The 24,309-nt window shown below is 45.1% G+C and overlaps 1 protein-coding gene across 1 annotated transcript in view; it reads right to left on the bottom strand.

Moving 5' to 3' along the window:
- Positions 1 to 24,309, bottom strand: part of SRRM4 (serine/arginine repetitive matrix 4) — a 158,988-nt gene that overhangs the window by 34,945 nt on the left and 99,734 nt on the right. The window contains exons 2-4 of the mRNA XM_029230401.1: positions 13,046 to 13,192; positions 3,391 to 3,477; positions 633 to 704 (exon numbers count right to left, since the gene is read on the bottom strand). Of these exons, the coding sequence (XP_029086234.1) occupies positions 633 to 704; positions 3,391 to 3,477; positions 13,046 to 13,192 (306 nt within the window). The remainder of the gene's footprint in view (positions 1 to 632; positions 705 to 3,390; positions 3,478 to 13,045; positions 13,193 to 24,309) is intronic.

The raw sequence follows: 24,309 nt of genomic DNA, 5'->3' as shown, positions 1-24,309 counted from the left end.
TGTGTGTGTGTGTGTGTGTGTGTGTGTGTGTGTGTGTGTGTGTGTGTACATGCACATGTGTATAGTGAGCTCCTTTGGGACTGTGTGTCCAGTTCCTAATGCCCCTTAACCACTGTCCACAAGGGTGTATGATCCAGAAGCCATGTTTCACAGGATCCCATTCTCTAGGACATAGTTGGACCAACCAGAAAGGTCTCTCCTTGGGAATTTGGAATAAGGAACAAGACCGAGAGATACAGGATCTTCCTGTGGCTGGGTCTGCAACATGAAGAGACAGGAACAGGGTACAGGGTCCACGTCCCCCTGTGTGCACTAGGGGGTTCGGCTTGAGTTGTGTCAGCTTTCCATTCGTCGGTTCTAGCCCCTCACTGAGGCCTGGCTGGTCCCTGAGACATTCCTGTCTCCTTAGAACAAATCTCCCTCTGGCCTGAGTTAGCATTAGTGGGCCTCTGGTCCTTGCAACCAGAGTCCCAAGTTAGACGAGATACAAATACACGACAACACATAGATGAGTATTTTTTATAAATGAAATGATAGGCTTCCAAATGACCTTTCAGTGCCATCCACTGTCACCTCCACCCTCACCCCAGTGGGAACCTCCCTGTTTATTTGCAGAGGAGGAAGGACAGTACCTGTGTCTCTTATGTTTCTTGGAACTTTTCTTCTTCTTTTTCTTGACAGGCGATGGGCTATATGATGGGGACCTGCCGGGGAGGGGAGACACACTTCAGAGGGAGGCCTTGAGGGCCAGGGTTGGTTTCACAGAGACCCTTCTCCAGCCCCCAGACATGCCTCAGGTCTTTCAGTAACACACATCAAGGTTGATAATTTGTAGAGTTAGTTTGCATTTGTTTCAAATGTTACCATGTGTTTTACTACAGGTATTATCTCATTTAATCCTTCCACACACTTCTTAGGTAGGTACAATTGCTACCCTCCCTTTTCAGACAAAGAAAGCGGGGTTCAGAGAGGTAAAGTGACTTGCCCAAAGACACACAGCTAAGAAGGTGGGTGAGCTGAGATTCAAATTGAAGACTCACTGATCCCAGGGGCTTTGCTCTCAATCACTATAGCACCCATAGCTGCCCTCCTGGTCAGGCCATAAGTATTTATTTTTGTCTGCTGCTCTCTTCCAAAACTGCACATACTTTAAAGGTCTCTCCTCTGCTCCACCCTGTGTCTCCCTGGTAAGACCAAACCCCTGCAGGAGATCTTGCCAGGATGCACTCAGCACGGTGGTGCCATGAAGGGGTAACCCGAGAAACAGAGACGCCCTAGGATCCTGATTATGACTCAAGGCTGACGTTCGGGTAACCCGAGTTCCAATTCTGACTCCACCATTAATTTATAAGTCGCCTCAGGCATGTCACTGCTCACTCCAAGTCTCCTGTTCTCCCACTGATACAATACCAAGGTTGAAGCGTATCAGGAGCTGCAAACTCAATGCCAACACAGGCCTGCCTCTCAGATAGCTTAAATGGATGCAGCAGATTGCGGGGGGGCGGGGGGGGGAGCAGGGGAGACAGTAGGGAGTGGTGAGGCCTGTGGTGAACCAGAGAGCACCTGACCCAGGGGTATGGCTGCTTCTCAGATCAGCTGAAGGTCCAAGGTAGGAATGTAGGCCTGGGCTTCTAGAGCTCCTTCCTTTTGAATAGAAGTTGCCAGAAAAACATATTTTCGTATGACATCTCCTGGTTTTAAAATATGGCCACCAATTAAAAAGACAAAAAACACTTTGCAGGTCAAATAAAACATGTCTGCAGGGGTTATGAAGGGTTGAGAAACAATCGGACTTAGGGAATCATAGCGCTTGTCCCCAAAGAGTGCTCACTGGACATACTGAATGAATGAATGATGGGAGCCTGATCCCTCTGGTTTCCTTCTTTGACGTGTTCTCCTGTCCATACCTAAAATCAGGAAGCTCAGGCCACTTACCCCAATTCCACCCCTCGCCCTAGAATGGCTGGAACTCAGGGTCTTCATTCACAGTCCCCTCTGGGTCCTCTTTGGGCCTAGCCCCTTAGAACTAGGTGAAAGGGGTGTGGAGGGAACAGGGCCCCAGAAAACCTCGAGTTAGGGCCTGAGTCATCCAGACTCTGCTCTCTGCTGCCCCCTGCAGGCTTCTTCAAATACTGCCTCCAAGGTTTGCCGGGATTTTTAACTCGCCCCTCCAAGGAACATCTCTTTGACCACCCCTTGGGGTGTGGAACACTGAACCTGCTTTTAGTCTAGGGATTGACAGCCTAGAAGAAACTCTGACAATATTTTTAAATACAAAAAAATTAAAAGGTACTGTACATAGAGAAACCTCACAGGGTACAAGAGAGTCAATAGCTGGCCAAAAATATAAAGTCCATTATCCTTGGCATTTGCGTGTGGTGGAAGCAACTGAGGAGCCTGGAATCAAGTGTCTGTAGGTTCTGTCACCTCCTCTCTGAGACTTTATTTTCTCATCTCTAAAATGGGGATAACAGCTATAAGAGGAATGAGTCATGGTGACTAGAGTTGACAATGCTGTACTGCTATGAGACTGGATCTTAAAAGATCTCATCACAAGAAAACCATTGCAACTGCATGAGGTGACGGATAGGTTAACCACAGTTACTGTGGTAATCATTTAGCAATATAAACATGTGTCAACTCATGATGCTGTAACCTTGGACTGATACAATGTTATAGGTCAATTATATCTCAATAAAACTGGGAAAATTTTTTTCAATAAAAATAAAATGGGGGGCTTCCCCGGTGGCACAGTGGTTGAGAGTCTGCCTGCCGATGCAGGGGACACGGGTTCGTGCCCCGGTCCGGGAAGATCCCACATGCCGCGGAGCGGCTGGGCCCGTGAGGCATGGCCGCTGAGCCCGTGAGCCATGGTCCGGAGCCTGTGCTCCGCGACGGGAGAGGCCATAGCACTGAGAGGCCCGCGTACCGCAAAAAGTAAATAAATAAATAAATAAATAAAATGGGGATAATAATGCCTGCCTGCTAGATCGTGGTCAAGCGTAAAAGAGATCATGGAGATCACAGTGCTTGGTACAGCCGCTCACATACGTGAGGTCTCCAAAAATAAATAAATAAGTAAATATTCATGGTCATAACTATGCTTCAGACTAGTCATTTACTATGTGCCAGACACTGAGACAGCTGCTTCCACATCCACTTTCTCACCTAATTCTCATAAAATCCCAAGAGGCAGGTATTTCTACCATTTTATAGAAGTGGAAACAGGCTCAGAGAGGTGAAGTGACTTGCCTAAGGTCACACAGCTAGTTAAGAGGCATAGAGGGGATCTGAATCCCAGGGGAGTCACTGTCTGACTCCAAAGCCCTTATTACCCCTCTTTTGTCCATTCTCCCATCTTCAGTGTTCCATGTCCCTTGGGGCCCTCACCTCCTTCTCTTCTTCCGGGTAGCTTTCTTCTTTTTCTTCTTCCCCCTGGAGGAAGGGGGTGGCGTCAAGTCTTTGCCTTGGGAGGCACTGAGGGGAAAACAGAACTGGGTATTAGAGGACACAGGGTTCCCCAAACCCCCAATCAGGGCTGTTGCAGCTGGGAAAGGATCCAGTTCCTTGGAGGGTGAAGGACCCATAGTGAATACTTAATTACCACCTCATGGCTGATTTGGTTACACTTCAGATTAAATGCCTCAAATAAGGAGTTAATGCTGACCTAATGAGACAGATGCTGTACGTTACCCAAACATCAATTGATTAGGTAAATCAGAGTTACAGAGGTTAACTGCTCTTAATAGATTTATTATTGAATTTGCAAATGGCTCACCTTGGTAAATAAATCAGTTTTTAAATAATTAATCGGCAATTCAGCACCCTCTCTCCACAATACAACGTGTCTGTAGTTCCTGCTGGAAATTAAACAGGAGGCAGAAGGTAGGTTAAGTGGCAGCTGACTGTTAAAACTATATTTGCCAAGGTCTAATGTAACAAGATACATTTCTTATCTGGCTTCACGGAACCTCAGAAATCTCCACTCTTCAGGAATAATTATTTGCTGTTCAATTAAATTCAAAGGCTCAGGCTGCAGTTAAATGAAGTCAAGTTATCTCCTTTTATAATTGGGGCAGGCTCCAGGGATTTTTTTTAAAGCACTATCCCATGGCAAAAAGATATGGTTTTGGATGAAAAACTGCTTGGGAATTGAAACATGCCAACCCAGCTGAACCTCTTTGGGAAAACAGATTATTAATAAAATGTTACTGTCATTATTAGTAACAACACAGCTACCGTTTATTCACTTATTATGCACCAAATGTTTTATATACTTTGATGCTCACAAAAGCACTTTAAGGGTGTTACGATTTTTTTTAACATCTTTATTGTAGTATAATTGTTTTACAATAGTGTGTTAGTTTCTGCTCTACAGCAAACTGAATCAGCTATACATATACATATATCCCCATATCTCCTCCCTCTTGCGTCTCCCTCCCACCCTCCCTATCCCACCCCTCTAGGTGGTCACAAAGCACCAAGCTGATCTCCCTGTGCCATGCGGCTGCTTCCCACCAGCTATCTATTTTACATTTGGTAGTGTATATAAGTCCATGCCACTCTCTCACTTCGTCCCAGCCCACCCTTCCCCCTCCCCGTGTCCTCAAGTCCATTCTCTACGTCTGCATCATTATTCCTGTCCTGCCCCTAGGTTCTTCAGGACCATGTTTTTCTTTTTTAGATTCCATATATATGTGTTAGCATACGGTATTTGTCTTTCTCTTTCTGACTTACTTCACTCTGTATGACACACTCTAGGTCCATCCACCTCACTACAAATAACTCAATTTCGTTTCTTTTTATGGCTGAGTAATATTCCATTGTCTATATGTGCCACATCTTCTTTATCCATTCATCTGTCGATGGACACTTAGGTTGCTTTCTTGTCCTGGCTATTGTAAATAGTGCTGCAGTGAACATTGTGGTACATGACTGTTTTTGAATTATGGTTTTCTCAGGGTATATGCCCAGTAGTGGGATTGCTGGGTCATACGGTAGTTCTATTATTAGTTTTTAAAGGAACCTCTATACTGTTCTCCATAGTGGCTGTATCAATCTATATTCCCACCAACAGTGCAAGAGGGTTCCCTTTTCTCCACACCCTCTCCAGCATTTGTTGTTTGTAGATTTTCTGATGATGCCCATTCTGACCGGTATGAGGTGTTACCTCATTGTAGTTTTGATTTGCATTTCTCTAATGATTAGTGATGTTGAGCAGCTTTTCATGTGCTTCTTGACCATTTGTATGTCTTCTTTGGAGAAATGTCTGTTTAGGTCTTCTGCCCATTTTTTGACTGGGTTGTTTGTTTTATCAATATTGAGCTGCATGAGCTGTTTATATATTTTGGAGATTAATCCTTTGTCCATTGAGTCGTTTGCAAATATTTTCTCCCATTCTGAGAGTTGTCTTTTCATCTTGTTTATATTTTCCTTTGCTGTGCAAAAGCTTTAAAGATTCATTAGGTCCCATTTGTTTATTTTTGTTTTTATTTCCATTACTCTAGGAGGTGGATCAAAAAAGATCTTGCTGTGATTTATGTCAGAGTGTTCTCCCTATGTTTTCCTCTAAGAGTTTTATAGTGTCCGGTCTCACATTTAGATCTCAAATCCATTTTGAGTTTATTTTGTGTATGGTGTTAGGGAGTGTTCTAATTTCATATTTTTTCATGTACCTGTCCAGTTTTCCCAGCACCACTTATTGAAGAGGCTGTCTTTCCTCCACTGTATATTCTTGCCTCCTTTATCAAAAATAAGGTGACCATATGTGCATGGGTTTATCTCTGGGCTTTCCATCCTATTCCATTGATCTATATTTCTGTTTTTGTGCCAGTACCATACTGTCTTGATGACTGTAGCTTTGTAGTATAGTCTGAAGTCCGGGAGCCTGATTCCTCCAGCTCTGTTTTTCTTTCTCAAGATTGCTTTGGCTATTTAGGGTCTTTTGTGTTTCCATACAAATTGTGAAATTTTTTGTTCTAGTTCTGTGAAAAATGCCATTGGTAGTTTGATAGGGATTGCACTGAATCTGTAGATTGCTTTGCGTAGTAGAGTCATTTTCACAATGTTGATTCTTCCAATCCAAGAACATGGTATATCTCTCCACCTGTTTGTATCATCTTTAATTTCTTTCATCAGTGTCTTATAGTTTTCTGCATACAGGTAGGTCTTTTGTCTCCTCAGGTAGGTTTATTCCTAGGTATTTTACTCTTTTTGTTGCAATGGTAAATGGGAGTGTTTCCTTAATTTCTCTTTCAGATTTTCCATCATTAGTGTATAGGAATGCAAGAGATTTCTGTGCATTAATTTTGTATCCTGCTACTCTACCAAATTCATCGATTAGCTCTAGCAGTTTTCTGATGGCATCTTTAGGATTCTCTACGTATAGCATCATGTCATCTGCAAACAGTGACAGCTTTACTTCTTCTTTTCCGATTTGGATTTCTTTTATTTCTTTTTCTACTCTGATTGCTGTGGCTAAAACTTCCAAAACTATGTTGAATAATAGTGGTGAGAGTAGACAACCTTGTCTTTCTCCTGACCTTAGAGGAAATGGTTTCAGTTTTTCACCACTGGGAACGATGTTGGCTGTGGGTTTGTCATATATGGCCTTTATTATACTGAGGTAAGTTCCCTCTATGCCTACTTTCTGGAGGGTTTTATCATAAGTGGGTGTTGAATTTTGTCAAAAGATTTTTCTGCATCTATTGAGATGATCATATGGTTTTCATCCTTCAATTTGTTATATGGTGTATCACACTGACTGATCTGCGTATATTGAAGAATCCTTGCATTCCTGGGATAAACCCCACTTGATCATGGTGTATGATCCTTTTAATGTCCCGTTGGACTCTGTTTGCTAGTATTTTGTTGAGGATTTTTGCATCTACGTTCATCAGTGATATTGGCCTGTAGTTTTCTTTCTTTGTGACTTCTTTGTCTTGTTTTGGTATCAGGGTGATGGTGGCCTCGTAGAATGAGTTTGGGAGTGTTCCTCCCTCTGCTATATTTTGGAAGAGTTTGAGAAGGATAGGTGTTAGCTCTTCTCTAAATGTTTGATAGAATTTGCCTGTGAAGCCATCTGGTCCTGGACTTTTGTTTGTTGGAAGATTTTAAATCACAGTTTCAATTTCAGTGCTTGTGATTGGTCTGTTTATATTTTCTATTTCTTCCTGGTTCAGTCTCAGAAGGTTGTGCTTTTCCAAGAATTTGTCCATTTCTTCTTTTCTAAGAATTTGTCCCGGTTGTCCATTTTACTGGCATATAGTTGCCTGTAGTTATCTCTCATGATCCTTTGTATTTCTGCCGTGTCAGTTGTTACTCCTCCTTTTTCATTTCTAATTTTGTTGATTTGAGTCTTCTCTCTTTTTGTTTTGATGAGTCTGGCTAATGGTTTATCAATTTTGTTAATCTTCTCAAAGAACCAGCTTTTAGTTTTATTGCTCTTTGCTATCATTTCCTGAATTTTTTTTTCATTTATTTCTGATCCGATCTTTATGATTTCTTTCCTTCTGCTAACGTTGGGGCTTTTTTGTTCTTCTTTCTCTAATTGTTTTAGGTGTAAGGTAAGGTTGTTTATTTGAGATGTTTCTTCTTTCTTGAGGTAGGACTGTATTGCTATAAACTTCCCTTTTATTACTGCTTTTGCTGCATCCCATAGGTTTTGGGTTGTCGTGTTTTCATTGTCTTTTGTTTCTAGGTATTTTTTGATTTCTTCAGTGATACCTTGGTTATTAAGTAGTGTACTGTTTAGCCTCCATGTGTTTGTATTTTTTACAGATTTTTTCCTGTAACTGATATCTAGTCTCATAGCATTGTGGTAGGAAAAGATACTGATATGATTTCAATTTTCTTAAATTTACCAAGGCTTGATTTGTGACCCAAGATATGATCTATCCTGGAGAATGTTCCATGAGCACTGGAGAAGAAAATGTATTCTGTTGTTTTTGGATGGTATGTCCTATAAATATCAATTAAGTCCATCTTGTTTAATGTATCATTTAAAGCTTGTGTTTCCTTATTTATTTTCATTTTGGATGATCTGTCCATTGGTGAAAGTGTTAAAGTCCCCTACTATGATTGTGTTACTGTCAATTTCCCATTTTATGGCTGTTAACATTTGCCTTATGTATTGAGGTGCTCCTCTGTTGGGTGCATAAATATTTACAATTGTTACATCTTCTTCTTGGATTGATCCCTTGATCATTATGTAGTGTCCTTCTTTGTCTTTTGTAATAATCTTTATTTTAAAGTCTATTTTGTCTGATATGCAATTGCTACTCCAGCTTTCTTTTGATTTCCATTTGCATGGAATATCTTTTTCCATCCCCTCACTTTCAGTCTGTATGTGTCCCTAGGTCTGAAGTGGATCTCTTGTAGACAGCATATATATGGATCTTGTTATTGTATCCATTCAGCCAGTCTATGCCTTTTGGTGGGAGCATTTAATCCATTTACATTTAAGGTAATTATCGATATGTATGTTCCTATTACCATTTTCTTAACTGTTTTGGGTTTGTTATTGTAGGTCTTTTCCTTCTCTTGTGTTTCCTGCCTAGAGAAATTCCTTTAGCATTTGTTGAAAAGCTGGCTTGGTGGTGCTGAATTCTCTTAGCTTTTGCTTGTCTGTAAAGGTTTTAATTTCTCCGTCAGATCTGAATGAGATCCTTGCTGGGTAGAGTAATCTTGGTTGTAGGTTTTTCCCTTCACCACTTTAAATATGTCTTGCCACTCCCTTCTGGCTTGCAGAGTTTCCGCTGAAAGATCAGCTGTTAACCTTATGGGGATTCCCCTGTGTGCTATTTGTTGCTTTTCCCTTGCTGCTTTTAATTTTTTTTCTTTGTATTTAATTTTTGATAGTTTGATTAATATGTGCCTTGGCGTGCTTCTCCTTGGATTTATCCTGTACGGGACTCTCTGTGCTTCCTGGACTTGATTATTTCCTTTCCCATATTAGGGGAAGTTTTCAAGTATAATTTCTTCGAATATTTTCTCAGTCTGTTTCTTTCTCTCGTCTTCTTCTGGGACCGCTATAATTCGAATGTTGGTGTGTTTAATATTGTCTCAGAGGTCTCTAAGACTGTCCTCAATTCTTTTCATTCTTTTTTCTTTATTCTGCTCTGTGGTAGTTATTTCCACTATTTTATCTTCCAGGTCACTTCTCCGTTCTTCTGCCTCAGTTACTCTGCTATTGATTCCTTCTAGAGAATTTTTAATTTCATTTATTGTGCTGTTCATCATTGTTCGTTTGCTCTTTAGTTCTTCTAGGTCCTTGTTAAACGTTTCTTGTATTTTCTTCATTCTATTTCCAAGATTTTGGATCCTCTTTACTATCATTACTCTGAATTCTTTTTCAGGTAGACTGCCTATTTCCTCTTCATTTGTTAGGTCTGGTGGGTTTTTACCTTGCTCCTTCATCTGCTGTGTATTTCTCTGTCTTCTCATTTTGTTTAAATTACTGTGTTTGGGGTCTCCTTTTTGCAGGCTGCAGGTTCATAGTTCCTGTTGTTTTTGGTGTCTGCCCCCAGTGGCTAAGGTTGCTTCAGTGGGTTGTGTAGGCTTCCTGGTGGAGGGGACTGGTGCCTGTGCTCTGGTGGATGAGGCTGGATCTTGTCTTTCTGGTGGGCAGGACTGCATCCAGTGGTGTGTTTTGGGGTGTCTGTGACCTTATTATGATTTTAGGCAGCCTCTCTGCTAATGGGTGGGGTTGTGTTCCTGTCTTGCTAGTTGTTTGGCATAGGGTGTCCAGCACTGTAGTTTGCTGGTTGTTGAGTGGAGCTGGGTCTTAGCATTGAGATGGAGATCTCTGGGAGAGCTTTCGCCATTTGATATTACGTGGAGCCGGGGGTCTCTGGTGGACCAATGTCCTGAACTCGGCTCTCCCACCTCAGAGGCACAGGCCTGACACCTGGCCGGAGTACCAAGACCCTGTCAGCCACACAGCGGCAGCTCTGTCCCTCACTGCGCCTCCTGGGTCATGGCCTGCTGCTGCTGAGCCCGTGTCCTGCTTCTACCTGTGGTAACCCAACGGGAGCACGGGCAAGCGGATGGTCTCGAGAGGGTCTGCTGCCGAACGGTGGCCAGCCTCGTTCTTGTCCCTCGTCCCGGCAGCAATCCAGCAGCTGCAGTCGGGTCTCCTTTCTAACAAATCCTAAAGGGTTACTCAGATGACACCTTGTAGAACTTTCTGGGGATCAGGGTCAAAGAGCCTGTCAACGTAGTGGCGACTGCTAGCTGCTGCTTCCGAAAGGACGCTCGTGCGGATTGGGGTCTCCGTCAGGCATGCCATCTTGGTGCTATGATTTTTACCGTCTTGTTCTACAGGCAAAGAAAACCAGGCTCAAGGGAGTTGGACTGTCTTGCTCACAGCTGCACAGTAAGGAAGTATCTGAGCTGGAACTTGAATCGAGGCCTGTGTGATTCCTAGCCTGAGAGCCTTCCCATAAAACCAGCTGCCTTTTCACACTTGTTTGTGTGGCTGATCTTTCGGAAGTTTCTCAGCTCTTTACAAAGCATCATAAAATGCTGCCATGATTAACTCCATTCTGAGAATCTGGTATTTACAGTTAGTAGAAAACAACGATACAGTGATTAGAATATATGTTAAGGTCTCCGCATTGTCAGCCAGTAAAAATCATATAGCCATATGTAGAACAGTTTCAAGAGAGTCACTTTTAGCAGGTTAAAAATAAAAAGCATAGGGATTAAGTACCTAGCTAGTTAACTACACTTACATGTTATATAAAGCACAAAACACAACACACATACCCAGGAAGCAAACGGGCCTCTTGTGTAAGCACGGTAAGCCACTTCCAAATTTTTCCTTCAGCGAGGGATTGACACAGAATAAGAGCCTAATAAACATTTGTTGAGTGACCAAATGAGGGATGAATGGATGAAATAATTTAGACACGTGTTAAATCATCTTGTTTCATATAAACACTTCCCAGTGTAACAGCTGCTAGGAATTTGAGAAAAACTGAAAACATTTAAGGCATAAATGCTTAAGGAGAAAGAAAAGACCTTTTAAAAATGTGTCTTATAAAATAGAGAAAGATTTTATTGTTTCTGTCAATTACTGTCACTTCATTCTCATACCCCAGGGTCTCAGGGGAGCAAGGTTTGGGAACCACTATCCTAAACTCAGATTTAAGTGATGAGATAAAACCCAAAAGCCCTACAGAGAAAGACAAATACCACATGATATCATTTATTTGTGGGATCTAAAAAAATGATACAAATGAACTTATTTACAAAACAGAACTAGACTCACAAACACAGAAAACAAACTTACGGAGTGGAGTGGGAGGGGGGAGATAAATGAGGAGTTTGGGATTAACATATACACACTATACATAAAATAGGTAAACAACAGGGACCTACTGTAGAGCACAGGGAACTAGACTCAATATCTTGTAATAACCTACAATGGAAAAGAATCTGAAAAAGAATAGATATATATATATATATATATATATATCTGAATCACTTTACACTTGAAACTAAAACAACTTTGCAAATTAACTATACCTCAAAAAAAATACTGGTAGGAAAAAAAAAAGCCCTTGAGTCTGGATGGATTTGATGTCTGTGAGGGGGGTAATTAACCCCCTCCCTAAATCCCAAATGCCTTTCCTCTACCTCTTTATTTTCCATGCACCAGTCTCCCAGGTATGCCCTTGCACACAGTGGGGCGGTAGGGCCAGAATAGTGGTTAAGTGCACCACAGTGACATAAGGGGCGGTTAAACATGCAGCAGTTAAGTATGCAGCGGTCACATATACAGTGGTTCACTACACAGTGGTCAGATACGCGGAGGGGAGGTATGCAGCCAGGAAGAATGCTGGCTCCAGAAACGGACACACTTGGATTTGAACCACTGCTCCATTACTTCCTAGCTGGGTGGCCTCTATGAGCACCATTTTCATCATCTGTAAGATGGGTATAAAACATGAGACCTGTGTCCTAAGTTCGTTACAAGGAATGAGGGCGCTTACTTATGCGATGTGCCCTGGACCAGCACGGAGCAAGTTACAGTAAATGTAGTGTCTATTATTATAATTATTATGATTTTGATTATCACTAGCAATAGGTTTATCATCAATATTGTGGTTTTTACTCACGTCAGAGAGCAGGTCACAGATAGGGGAAGGGAGCAAGGGGCCTGGACACACTCTACAATCGAATGGACGACACGGCATCATTTTTAGATTATCATGTCCAGAACCTTCTCTTCCGGCTCCGTGAGACTCCAACTAACATCTTAAGGTCCTCTTATATTCCAGGCTCACTGTCAGGATCTGTACACACCTGATCTGATTTAATCTTCACTTGACTTTGAGAATTAGATCTCAAAATCCCCATTTTATAGTTGTGAAAACTGAGGCTCACACAAGAAAACAATCTTGCCCAAGGTCACTCAGTTAGTAAGTGATGGTGTGCAGGTTTGAACGCAAGTCCCTACAACACACTAAGTCCCCTTTGGCTGTTTAGGAGTCAATGTTTTGAAAGTATGGAAATTCCCTTCCCCTCCCCTTCTCTCTCCATCTCCTTCAGCCTCTTATGGAAACAGCTTTTTTTTTTCTGTTTCCTGGGGAAAATCCTCCAGAACCGATGTTGAACTTCACTTCTTCAAGCTGATAGGACTTAACTGTTTCCCCCTCATTGAAATCACGGCCTAACTAACTAAAGCCTGTAGCCAGCCTGGGTAGAGGGCACCCTGGGTGGGGAAGCAGACTTCATCCATGAAAGCTGCTCTGGCTTCCTAAGCCACTGCCTCAGGACTCAGGCTCTTAACTAGAGACTCCTGTTCATAAGCCTCAGGGGTCTATGAGTCCTCTGAAATGGTACACAGAATTTGGGGAGTATTCTTGGCATTCATAGCTTCCAACTAATTCTCAGATGGGTTTTGATCTGATTTAGGATCTCAAAGAGGAACTTGCAAAAGCGAGAGGGGAAGAATGGTCAGAGAGACAAACTTCATTTCTCCATCCTCAAGTTGAACTTCCTTGTTAGATTGAAGAGGGGAGCGGGGGCAGGGTCTCACCTGTGTGCTCTGGCAGGACTGGCCTCCTGGCAGGCTTTGCCTCTCTCCCAGCTGTTGGAGCCCAAGACCTCAGTGGCCAGAGGCTGGCTCAGCTTTTCCGAGGGTCCATCCTGAGCTGGGACCATGGGGCTGCTCTGGGGTTCTGTCCTATAGGGGAGGAAATAAGGAGGCAAAAGTGTTAGGATATGACAGAGATTCTTACTGTTCATCAAACATTCACAGATGTCAGAATATTTCCAACCTCCCTCGGAGTTAAGTTGGGGCCATATCATCATCAAGGGTCAATGGTCTCTGAATGGGAGTGATATGTATTGTTTCCAGTTTGAGGCAGTAAGATCTGTGTGTCATCTCCAGCTCTCTCTCCCTCTGTCTCAGTGACTTTGGAGGCCACACATTCCAAAAGGTGAAGCTACTTGATGGAGGAGAGATGCCTGGGCCACATGAGACTTTGCATGACAGAAATAAGCCTTAGTTAGGTTAAGCCACTGAGGTTTAGGGACTTACTTGTTACTGCAGCCTAGCCTAGCCTAACCTAATTGAATCACAGGGAGAGGCTGGAAACCAGCATTTTACTTCCTTCCTCAAGACTTAACTGGAGGCCAAAGCAGTATAGGATTAGTTCAAACTCTCCTTTGCCATTTCGATCCCACTTTTCTGCCTTATCTGTGTATGGCACGGAGGCAGCTTCATTTAAACACTATCTTCACGATTTAGTAACTCTAGGTCCTGGGATCAGTCCTTCAACCTCTCTGAGCTGCAGTTTCCTCAACTATAAAATAGGGAATAATATCAGTCCATATATTGTTGAGCTGTTGTGAAGATAAGATGAGATAATGCAAGCAAACAGGAAGGCCTAAGAAATATCACTGCCCTTTCCCTTTACTTCTCTGTGAACCAAACCTCCCATTTGGTGTCCTTAGCAGGTGTGAAAACGCCTACTTGGGACGGCAGTTCCCATGAAGGCCTGAAGTTTTCTTCTCTGCCTCTGAGATGAGGTCCAAATAACACAGGGAAATTACCTGCGTCCCACCTCCTTCTCTGAGTCCCAGAGAGGGAAAGGAAGTTGCTTAGTTACTCAGTCTTTGAAGAAGTTGTCACTCAAGTCTCCTGGCTCCTGTCATTCAGTCAGGAGTCTGAGAACCACAGGTGGATCTGGCCCCATCCAGCAAGCATCCCAGCCTGCTCACCCTGCCTGCAAATCCCAGGTCAAGCATTGATCAAAGGCATTAGCATTTCTCCTGCACCGAGCTCCTGCAGCCAGTGCATCAAGATTGGCTTTATGACACAGGATGAATACATTTGGTAAGCCCCCTGCTCCTTCGGGCTGCCAGGAGCGCAGGCCAAGCCTGGTCAATATTGAAGGAAGGGCAGCAAAACACATCCTTCTCTGTCAGCCGCTGATCGGTGCATCTTTAGAAGCAGAGCTGGGGGATACTTCAAGCCCAGGAAGGATGGAGATTCTAGTCGGGTCTGCCCAGCCCTCCTCACTGCCAACTCCACGCTACCAGAACTCCAGTTTTCCCTACACCTCCCTGCAGCCCTTCTCCCACGATGAGGGTTCCATTTCCACGCCTGCGTTCCCTCCAGTCTATCTGTGTGGAATGCTGCCCTGGCTCTTTTCAGATAACTCAAAGCTTGCAGTTTCTGCCCAGCCTCCAGCAAGGTTTGCCTCTTGCCACACTTGTCCTAGCCAAGGCTAACCCAACATTCACTAACGCCTATTCCCTGAGTGCGTGCAGTGTGTCCAGGCCAGTTCTAAGACCGGCGATGCAGTGAACAAGACACAGGTGTTCCCTGAGATCATGGAGTTTAGATTACAGATGGAAAAGCAGGTAATAAACACACAAGAAAGTAACAATATGGCTTATTTGTTGGTAATAACTTATGGAGAGAATAAATCAGTGGAATGGGGCTAGGAAATGGGAGCGGGTGACTGTTATGTCGTATGTAGTAATCAGGGAAGGCCTTTTTTAGGAAGTAACAAGAGACTGGAGACTTGAAGGATCAGAGACTAACCTTGCAGTTTGTGTTGGTTTTAAAATGTGTTCACAAATTCTTTGACACTCATACCATCAAAAGCTGAATCCTAGAAGATGTGGTATATATACGATGGAATACTACTCAGCCATAAAGAAGAATGAAATAGTGACTTCTGCAGCAACATGGACGGACCTAGAGATTACCATACTAAGTGAAGTAAGTCAGACAGAGAAAGAGAAATATCATATGATACCACTTATATGTGGAATCTAAAACACCCGATACAAATAAACTTAGTTACAAAACAGAAATAGACTCACAGACATAGAAAACAAACTTACGGTTACCAAAGGGGAAAGCGGGGGGAGGGAAAAATTAGGAGTTTGGGAGTAACAGATACACACTACTATATAGAAAAGAGATAAACAGCAAGGACCTACTGTATGGCACAGTGAACTATACTCAATATTTTGTAATAACCTATTTGGGAAAATAATCTGAAAAAGAATATCTATATATGTGTGTGTGCGTGTGTGTGTGTTGTGTGTGTACACACACACACATGCACACACACACATATGATGGAATCACTTTGCTGTACACCTGAAACTAACACAATATTGTAAGTCAATTATACTTCAATAAAAAATAAATTTTAAAAAGAGAAAAAAAAAAAAAAGCGGGAGCCTAACTTCCCTCCCTGTGAATACTGGATGGGCTAGTGACTCACTTTTAATGAACAGACTGAATTAAAAGTGATGATATTTGACTTCCAAGACTAGGTCATGAAGGCAACTTCTGCCTCTTCCTCTTGGATTGATCACTTTGAGGGAAGCTGGTCGCCATGTTGTGAGGACACTCAAGCAGCCCTGTGGAAATGCCCGTGTGACAGAACTGAGGCCTCCTGCCAAGAGCCAGCACTATCAGCCACGTGACTGAGCCACCCTGGAAGTGGGTCCTCCTGCCGCAGTCAAGCCTTCAGATAAGACAGCAGCCGTGGCTGACATCTGACCACCATCTCACGAGAGTGGTGAGTGAGTCAGTCACCCAGCAAAACTCTTGACTCACAGAAACTGCAAAACGTAACTGTTTATTGTTGTTTTAAGCCACAAAGATTTGGAGTATTTTGTTGCTCAGTAATATACAACTTCTATACAGGTATCCGCAATCAGTGGAAGTATGTTCTAGGCAGAAGGAATAGCAAGTTCAAAGACACTTGGCATATACAAGGAATAGCAAGCAGGGGTTAGAGTGATAAGAGGACAGATCAGAGATGAGGTCTTTGATGGGACCTAGGAATCTGTATTCTTAAAAAGTTCCTTGGGGGCCTCTGATACTGTGCCAGGTTTAGCAAAGCCTGGACTACATAGGTCATGGAAGACCTTTGGGTCCCATGCGGCTGAGATGGGTGATGTGGTCTGGCCTACATTTCAGAAGGTTCTCTCCACGGGCTTCGGACACTCAAAGGAAGGGAAGAAAGAGATCGGGAGACTATTGCAATGACTTAGTGATCAGCGAGTTTATCAATGGATGCGTATTGCCCAGCAGAGTCTTGAGTTGGACACACACACAAGAATGGAATTTTGGACTTTCTGGAGCGTTACAGGAAACCAAGACACAAATATGTGCCCCAGGCAACCTGGCACTAGGCGGAAACTGAGTTGAAGTGAGGAGTTTGGCAGTGAATAAATACATGACAAATAGTGCTGCCATTGGATGGAAGGTCTCAGTGACTTGTGCTAATAGAGGCGTGGGTAATCCCCAGTGCAGGGAAAGCTGGGGGATACTACTGCCAGGCACTGGCGGACAAGGCTTAAGGCAGGGACAGTGCCTCACCCATCGCTGCCAGCAGCAGGGTGGAGAATCAGGGATGGCAACCCCGACAATGGTTTGATGAGGAGAGTGGTATAATGGAGTTGCTGCAGCTTATAGCTTAGCTTGACACTCCCTGATGTGGTAGTTCTTTTTTTTTTCCAATAGCACTGGCTTCCCCTTCCTGGTGGTGGGTACCTCACCTGGGATTATAGCACAAACAAAAACAGAATTGATTCTACCAGGCTGACAGGGAGTGGTGAGGGAAAGATGAAAGGAATCCTTCCTAATGTAACATTTAAGATTGTTTAAATGTGTTCTAATACTTTGCTTCTTAGCTTTTTTAAAACTGAAAGAGACTCAGGGATCATGTAGTCCAGGCTCTGCTAAACATGGCACAGTATCAGAGGCCCCTTAAGGAACTTTAAAAAAATACAGATTCCTAGGTCCCATCATAGCCATAATAAATCAGAGTCTCCAAGGATGAAACGTGGGAACCTGCAACTTAAAGAAACATCCCAGGTAGTTCACCTTCTATTAGGTCAAGAATAAATCCAAACTGATTATTGGGATTGAAAGGCTCTGAATGATCTGGCCTCTGTCCCTCTAGACCCCATCTCCTACCCCCTCCCCGTCCCTTACTCTGCTTTGGCCCCATGGCCTTCTTGCTGCTCCTCACATGGAACAGGGCCCTTACTCAGAGCCTTTGCTCTTTCTGTTCCCTCCACCTGGTATGCTGTTCCTCCTCCAGCTATCTGCATGGCCGGCTCCTTCTTTTCACTCAAATGGCACCTCCTCAGAGAAGCCCTCCCCGATCCCCTTATGTAATCGTGCTCCTCTCATCACCGGCCACCGTCACAGTGGCCTGCTGTGCCTTCCCTCCTTCACAGTACTTGTCACTATTTGAAATGACCATTTTACATGTTTATTTGCTAACCGTTTGTCTTCTGGACTAGAATGTAAGCTTCCTGAGCGTGGGAACTAGTCTCTTCTCTCACCACCGAATCCCCAAGGATCTAGTGCCTGGCATAGACAATGCCTCCTTACTCAGGAAGCATTTGTTGAATGAATGAATTTACAAATCAATTCTGATGACCAATCTCATGTGAGAACCACGGGTCAGATGCAACCTCTCCTCACATATAAAGAAGCAGAGGTCCAGGGAGAAGGACCGGTCTGAGGCCACACAGCACTTCAGTGGACTCAGACCTCAGCCATGGTACCTCCACCCCCTTAGCCCCACCCATCTTCCTTCTTTGCCTCCAGCTTTGCATCTTTGCAGAGCTTTAAGGAAGATTCTGTGTCCCATCTTCGCTGAGGAGTACAGGCAGCTGCCTCGTTTTCTCCATGCAGCTTTTTGATGTTGCATTAAAAAAAAATACTTAAAAGAAGGCGAGCTCTTCAGGGGACGGCTGAAACAGTGAAGTCAAGGGTCAGTGCACTCCACTTCACAGAAGGAGGGAGGGAGGCACAAGTGCTGCATTCCTCAAGGCCTCCCGCTCTGGTTCCTGCTAATCAGCGACCTGGAGCTTAGATGCCGCTCTCCGTAGTCATGGCAACCAGCAGATTCACAGCCTGTGATAAGAGGGCTGAACTTTCTGCAAAACTCTCCAAGATGACTGGCTCCCTAGCTGCTTCCCTGCTTCCCCCATCAAAGCTCCTGACTCCAACAAAGTGTTCACTCAGTCGGTTGGGTGCCTCGAGCACTAGTGTGAGTTAAACACCGTTTGGGGAATCAGAGACAAACAACGGTAGAGGGGAGTGAGGACGCCGGCCCCTGCCCACCTCTGTGCAGAATGAGGAAACTGAGGTCCCAAGAAGAGAGGAGCCTTGCCCAAAGCCACAGGGCGACTCACGTCAGAGCTTCAGCTTGAACTGTGGCCTTCTGACCCCCAGTCCAGTACTCTTGCCACGTCCTTTGATCAAAACAACAGCTGGCATTTATCAAGCACCTACTCCGTGCCAGACACCGGGCTAAGCCCTTCTCTGCGTCGTCTCATGTAAGCTTCCAAAGAAACCCAGGAGCAGGCGTGGCCACCCCCACTGTACAGATGGAGAAATTGAGACCCAGGGGTAGTAAATGGCAAGAGCACCAGAGGCCCTGCTTGTTTATGAGAATCAGCTGAGAAAAAAGGAGAGCAATCTGGAAAACACTTTGAAAATATAAGGAAATAATAAGTGGGGGCATGGGGTGAATGTTAGTAATTTCCCTGTACGACAGGGATTTTTGCCTCATGTGTTTGGAGAAGGGGCTGTATCTCAAGCCTCTGGCCTGAACCTTACATTCCACAAATAGAAGTGGCACTTGGCCATTAGATTCGGGACATCCCTGACACTTACTTTCCCCATCCCACTAATAGCTTCTCCTGGGTGTAGAACACTTGCAAATCCAGCGTCTCAACAGATGCTGACAAGGCTCTCGGTAAGGTACTCAGTTTGGTGAACTTATCCCCATTACTTACACGAAGACACTGAGACCTGGGGAGGCAAAGGAACTTGCTTCCCATCCAAGATTCTTGTTCTACACTTGCATCCAGGGCTGTGAATGATCCGCCCTTGTCCCTGCACTTAGCCAGACACCTATTGTCTCCCCGTTTCAGTAGACAATGAAGGCGCAGACCCTCAGCTCACGAGTCCAGCAGAGAACCCAAGGTTTATCGCTGGGCTGAGCCAGCCCTTGGGGAAGATGGATTTGGCTAATTTGTGCCTTGGCTACCGGGGCTTCAGTCTGGGTCCTGTTAATATCCCGGCCTGACGTCTCGGTACCAAGTCCCTTTCAAGGTTAATTAAGCCTGGTTGGGGATCCTCTGAGGGAGCTGTGATTCTTTGAGCTTTGCTATCACGATTGGAAAAAGTGTAGGAGCTTGGGGGGAAGATCAGGGATTCCAGACAGCCACCGTGGGAGGCATCATCTGGATGTGGGAGCCACGATGCTCAGCTTAGTAAGAACTGAATGAGAAAGAAAACAAGTTTTATGAGGCTGACATTTCCCTCATTATTTCATTCATTTATTCAACAGCTGTTTACTGAACGCCTACTTGGTATCAGATTTCAAGGACCCAAAAGTAACTAAAACTTATCTGTGTCCTCAAGGAATTTCCAGCCTGGAAGAGGAACACTGATTCCTCACCTGGGGATTACAATATGGTATATTCAGTTCTCTGATGGAGAGAAGCTCAGAGAACCATGGAACCACAGAAAGAGCATCTAATCCAGCCTGAGGAACATGGGCAGGTGGCTGTGAAAAGTCTCCTAAAAGATATACGGAAGTTGGTCATGTGCAAAGGCCAGGCACCGAGACACAGCAATGGACTTCAAGGAACTGCAGAGGAAGTCGTAAGTTGGAAGAGATAGTTGGGGTGGAGGATGGAAGGTAAGAGTTGAGACTGGCTTATTTCACTTAGCATAATGCCCTCAAGGTCCATCCATGTTGTTACAAATGGCAGGGTTTCCTTCTTTTTCTGGCTGAATTCCATTTCACCTATCTATCTATCTATCAGATACATATATGATATATATATCACATTGTCTTTATCCATGGACACTTAGGTTGTTTCCATGTCTTGGCTATTGTAAATAATGCTGCAATGAATGTGGGAGAGCAGAAAAAAACAGGAGCTGAGACTAAGGAGGTAGACAGGGCTAGATTCTTCAGGGCCAAGTGGACAGGTGCTTCTCACACCTTCACGTGTATGTGAATCACCTGGGGATCTTGATAGAGTGCAGGTGCCGATTAAGTAGGTCTGGGTTAGGGCCTGAGCTTCTGCATTTCTAACCAATTCCCAGGTGAAGTTATTGCTCCACGGACCATACTTTGAGTTGCCAGGTTGTAGATTTTACAAATGATTTGGACTGATCCAGCTTTCTAGCACCCTCTGTCCTCAGGCAACTGGTGAGAACGGTTTAGTTCAGTTCCCAGGGCTGAGAGCATGTGAGTGTGTGAACATGTGTATGTGTGCATGGTAAACACTCTGGTATATCAAAAACTGTACAGTTCCTGGGGCCTCCCTGGTGGCGCAGCGGTTAGGAATCCGCCTGCCAATGCAGGGGACACGGGTTTGAGCCCTGGTCCGGGAAGATCCCACATGCCGCGGAGCAACTAAGCCCATGTACCACGACTACTGAGCCTGCGCTCTAGAGCCCGCGAGCCACAACTACTGAAGCCTGCGTGCCTAGAGCCTGTGCTCCGCAACAAGAGAAGCCGCCGCAGTGAGAAGCATGCGCACCGCAACGAAGAGTAGCCCCCGCTCGCCGCAACTAGAGAAAGCCCACGCACAGCAAGGAAGACCCAACGCAGTCAAAAATAAATAAATAAAATAAATTAAAAAAAAAACCCATCCAGTTCCCAAGTTCAGGTCAAAAGACAAAAGAACCATATGGAGACAAATCAGCTCAGCACTTCTTACCCAGCTCAGCCAGACAGGTCAGGCCCCCAGCCTGCCTGGGTTTTGAACTCTCATCACAGCACACAAGCCTACTGCCCTGCAATCCACCCCCAGTCCACCCAGTCATTTTGGCCTTCACAGGCTGGCCTGTCGATTGTCTATTTGCCTAGTGAGGGTTCAAAGTGCCAAGCAGGGGACTGAATCAGATTCTTGGTGTTGTCTGACATGAGGGCTGCCCCCAGCTTGGGAGCTGGCTGAATTCCAAGATGTTGTGGTTTCCCACTTGACCACGGCGTGAAGGGCAATCAGGTGGCGCTGGGAAAGTGCAGAGGTCCTGCAGTTCTACTGACCCGGCTTCATGCCCTGATTCTACCCAGCTGCGTCACCACAGGAAAAAGGAACACCTCTCGCTCCAGCCCAGGGGCAACTGCAAGACCTTCCTATCAGCTGGAATTGCAGACACAGGGTTTGGATTTCTCCATGGAGGGAAAATTGCTGATTAGATTTTCTTGCCCTGGGAGGGGCTGTGCTAGATGAGTCCCTTTTGGACATCATTAAGGCTACTGCTAGAGGAGGCGCCAAGCAAGCAAGATCTGCTGGGAAGAGGGAAGAAGCCCTCAGCCTCATAGGAAACCTTCAGTCCGGAGTAGCAGAAGCCTTGGTTCAAGAGCTGAGAGAGTAATAACTGGTCCCAGGAGGTCCTGTCAGGGACCGTTCACGTATCCTTCCTTCAGCCACTGACACAACAAATATTTATTAAGCACCTACTATCTGTGGGGCATGTACTAGGCACTGGAGACACAGCAGAGAATAAGACAGAAAAAACTCTCTACCTGGCGGAGATTGCATTCTCCTGGGATGGGCAGAGGGGAGAGGAGAGCAGAAAATAAGCGGAACTGCATGAACTATGGAGCGTATTCGAAGGCAAAGAAGGCTATTAAAAAAAAGAAAGAAAGAAAGAAGGAAAGGGAGACGGATAAGGGGAACTGAAAATGCTGCCAGGAGGGGAATGTGGTTCTACCGGTATGATCAGAGGAGGTTTCACTGAGAAGGGAACATTTGAGTGAGACTTGAAGATGATGACGGAGTGAGCCTGGAAACGAGCAAAATAGGCAGAGGGCACAAACAACGCGAAGGCCCTGAAGTTGGAACGTAGGAGATACACTGAGGTTGGAAGTGAGTCAGCAAAGGGGATGAGAGGAGGGGGTGATGTCAGAAGGGTAAGGGGGGCTCAGATCATGTTCTGGTGGACTACTGCAGGGCCTTGGCTTTTCCTGAGTGAGGTGAGATGCCGTTGGAGGGTTCTAAGCAGAGAAGCGATGTAATCTGACTTAGGTTTTAAAGGATCTCTTTGGCAGTTTGCTGAGCGTGGATAGCCAGGGAGCTGGGATTAATGCAGGAAGACCCGTGAGGAGATGACTGCAGCACCCCATAGGAGACGAGGGCCGGGATCGGTGTTATCGCTGGTGTAGTGATGAGAAGCGGTCGGTTTCTGGACAGATACTGAAGTTGGAATCAACCAAGTTGGCTCACGGGTGACTCCAAGGGTTCTGGTCTGAGCTGCCGTTGACTGGGCGGGGACAGCTGCAGGTGAGGGGTGTTTTGTAAGGGTTCCCCAGAGCTCAGTTCTGGACATGTTAGTTTTGAGATGCTAATTAGACACCCCCTCGTGGAGATGGCAGGTGGGCAGTTGGATACAGGAGACTGGAGTTCAGAGAAGACATTAGCGCTGGGGAAAAGCCCTTGAGTGATGTTAGCATTTAGGTGGTGTTGAAAGCCAGAAGACTGGATCTTCTGGGGAGTAACCAGGAGCACGTGGCTAGAGTGAAGTGGGAAACTGAGGACGAAGGTAAGCTCTGAGGGAGTTGTACCGGCGGAGTTTCAGAATAACAAAATGGCTCGATAGAAGTGTCCCAGCCTGGCGGACTGGCTCTTAAAATATACTCATAAAATGTCTGATTCCTCCAATTCATTCCTTTGGATGCAGTGATTCATTTATTGTTTATGCATTCATTCATCTATTTCTTCATTAGCTATTCATTTATTCACTGATTCATTAATCACTCATCTGCTAAGCATCACTTTACTTGTGGTGGAGGGTCATTTCAAGATGATCCAGACGTGAGCCTTTCCCTCAAGAAGCTCACAGTTCAGAGGAAGGCAAGGGGTAGGTACATAAGGAACTCTCATGTGGGGTGAAAGTGACCCAAGAGAGGAGAAGTCCTGAGTAGAGACAGGGCACCACTGCCTGCAGGAAACAAGACAGGTGGCACAGAGGGGACTGAGCTGCTTGTCCAGGGAGGGCTGCCAGAGCACAGTGGTTAGATTTCTCACACTGGCCCTGCCTGGGCACTCACCGTGCTCAAAGGCACGACCCTGGGCGAGTCCCTTCACCTCTCTGGTGAAAGCACAAGTTGTCTGCACCTCACAGGACGGCTGTGAGGATGAAATGGCACGATGCATGCCCAGCACTTAGTTTCTGGCACACGGCGGCACTTTAAATATCAGGGAGATCACATTGTTCACCAGCCTCACTGCTCATTCCGATTCCCCTTCACCAAACAGCTCAAGACAAGGGATTCTGGGAAGGGAAAGGGCAGGGAGGTCAGGGTGCCCTTGAGTGTCCCCGGAGATCCTCCCTACACTGGGGCCTTGCTCCCCCCACCAAGCTGAGTGGCTACCCATTCGCTGCTGGGTCCTGGCTTTTCTCTCTCAATAGCCCAGGGATGAATTTATCTCTTCCTGTCTTCCCGGGACAACCAACTGGACCCTTTCATCAGCTGGAACTACAGAGGTGGGGGTGGTGATGAGGGAGGGCATCGGGGAGCGTGGTGCAGTTGGGACTTTGTGTTCCTGTAGACACACACAACACACATGTCCCCCCTTTCTGGGGCTGAGGTTTGGCAGAAAATTCCTAACAAGCAGAGAGTAAGCTACCGCTAAAATCTGCAGAGAGGACAGAGCGGACAAGCCACAAACCTCGATGGCAGGCGGTGAGCAGGCGGCAAGCTCCTGGGGTCTGGGCTCGTTAGTTTTTTTGTTTTTTTTTTTTTTGCAGTACGCAGGCCTCTCCCTGTTGTGGCCTCT

This window comes from Monodon monoceros, unplaced genomic scaffold, assembly GCF_005190385.1.
Source record: "Monodon monoceros isolate NGI ecotype Baffin Bay Population unplaced genomic scaffold, NGI_Narwhal_1 Super_Scaffold_1, whole genome shotgun sequence".
Taxonomy (NCBI): domain Eukaryota; kingdom Metazoa; phylum Chordata; class Mammalia; order Artiodactyla; family Monodontidae; genus Monodon; species Monodon monoceros.
Note: the sequence above shows the minus strand (reverse complement) of the source record. Positions and strands in the feature narration are given on the sequence as shown.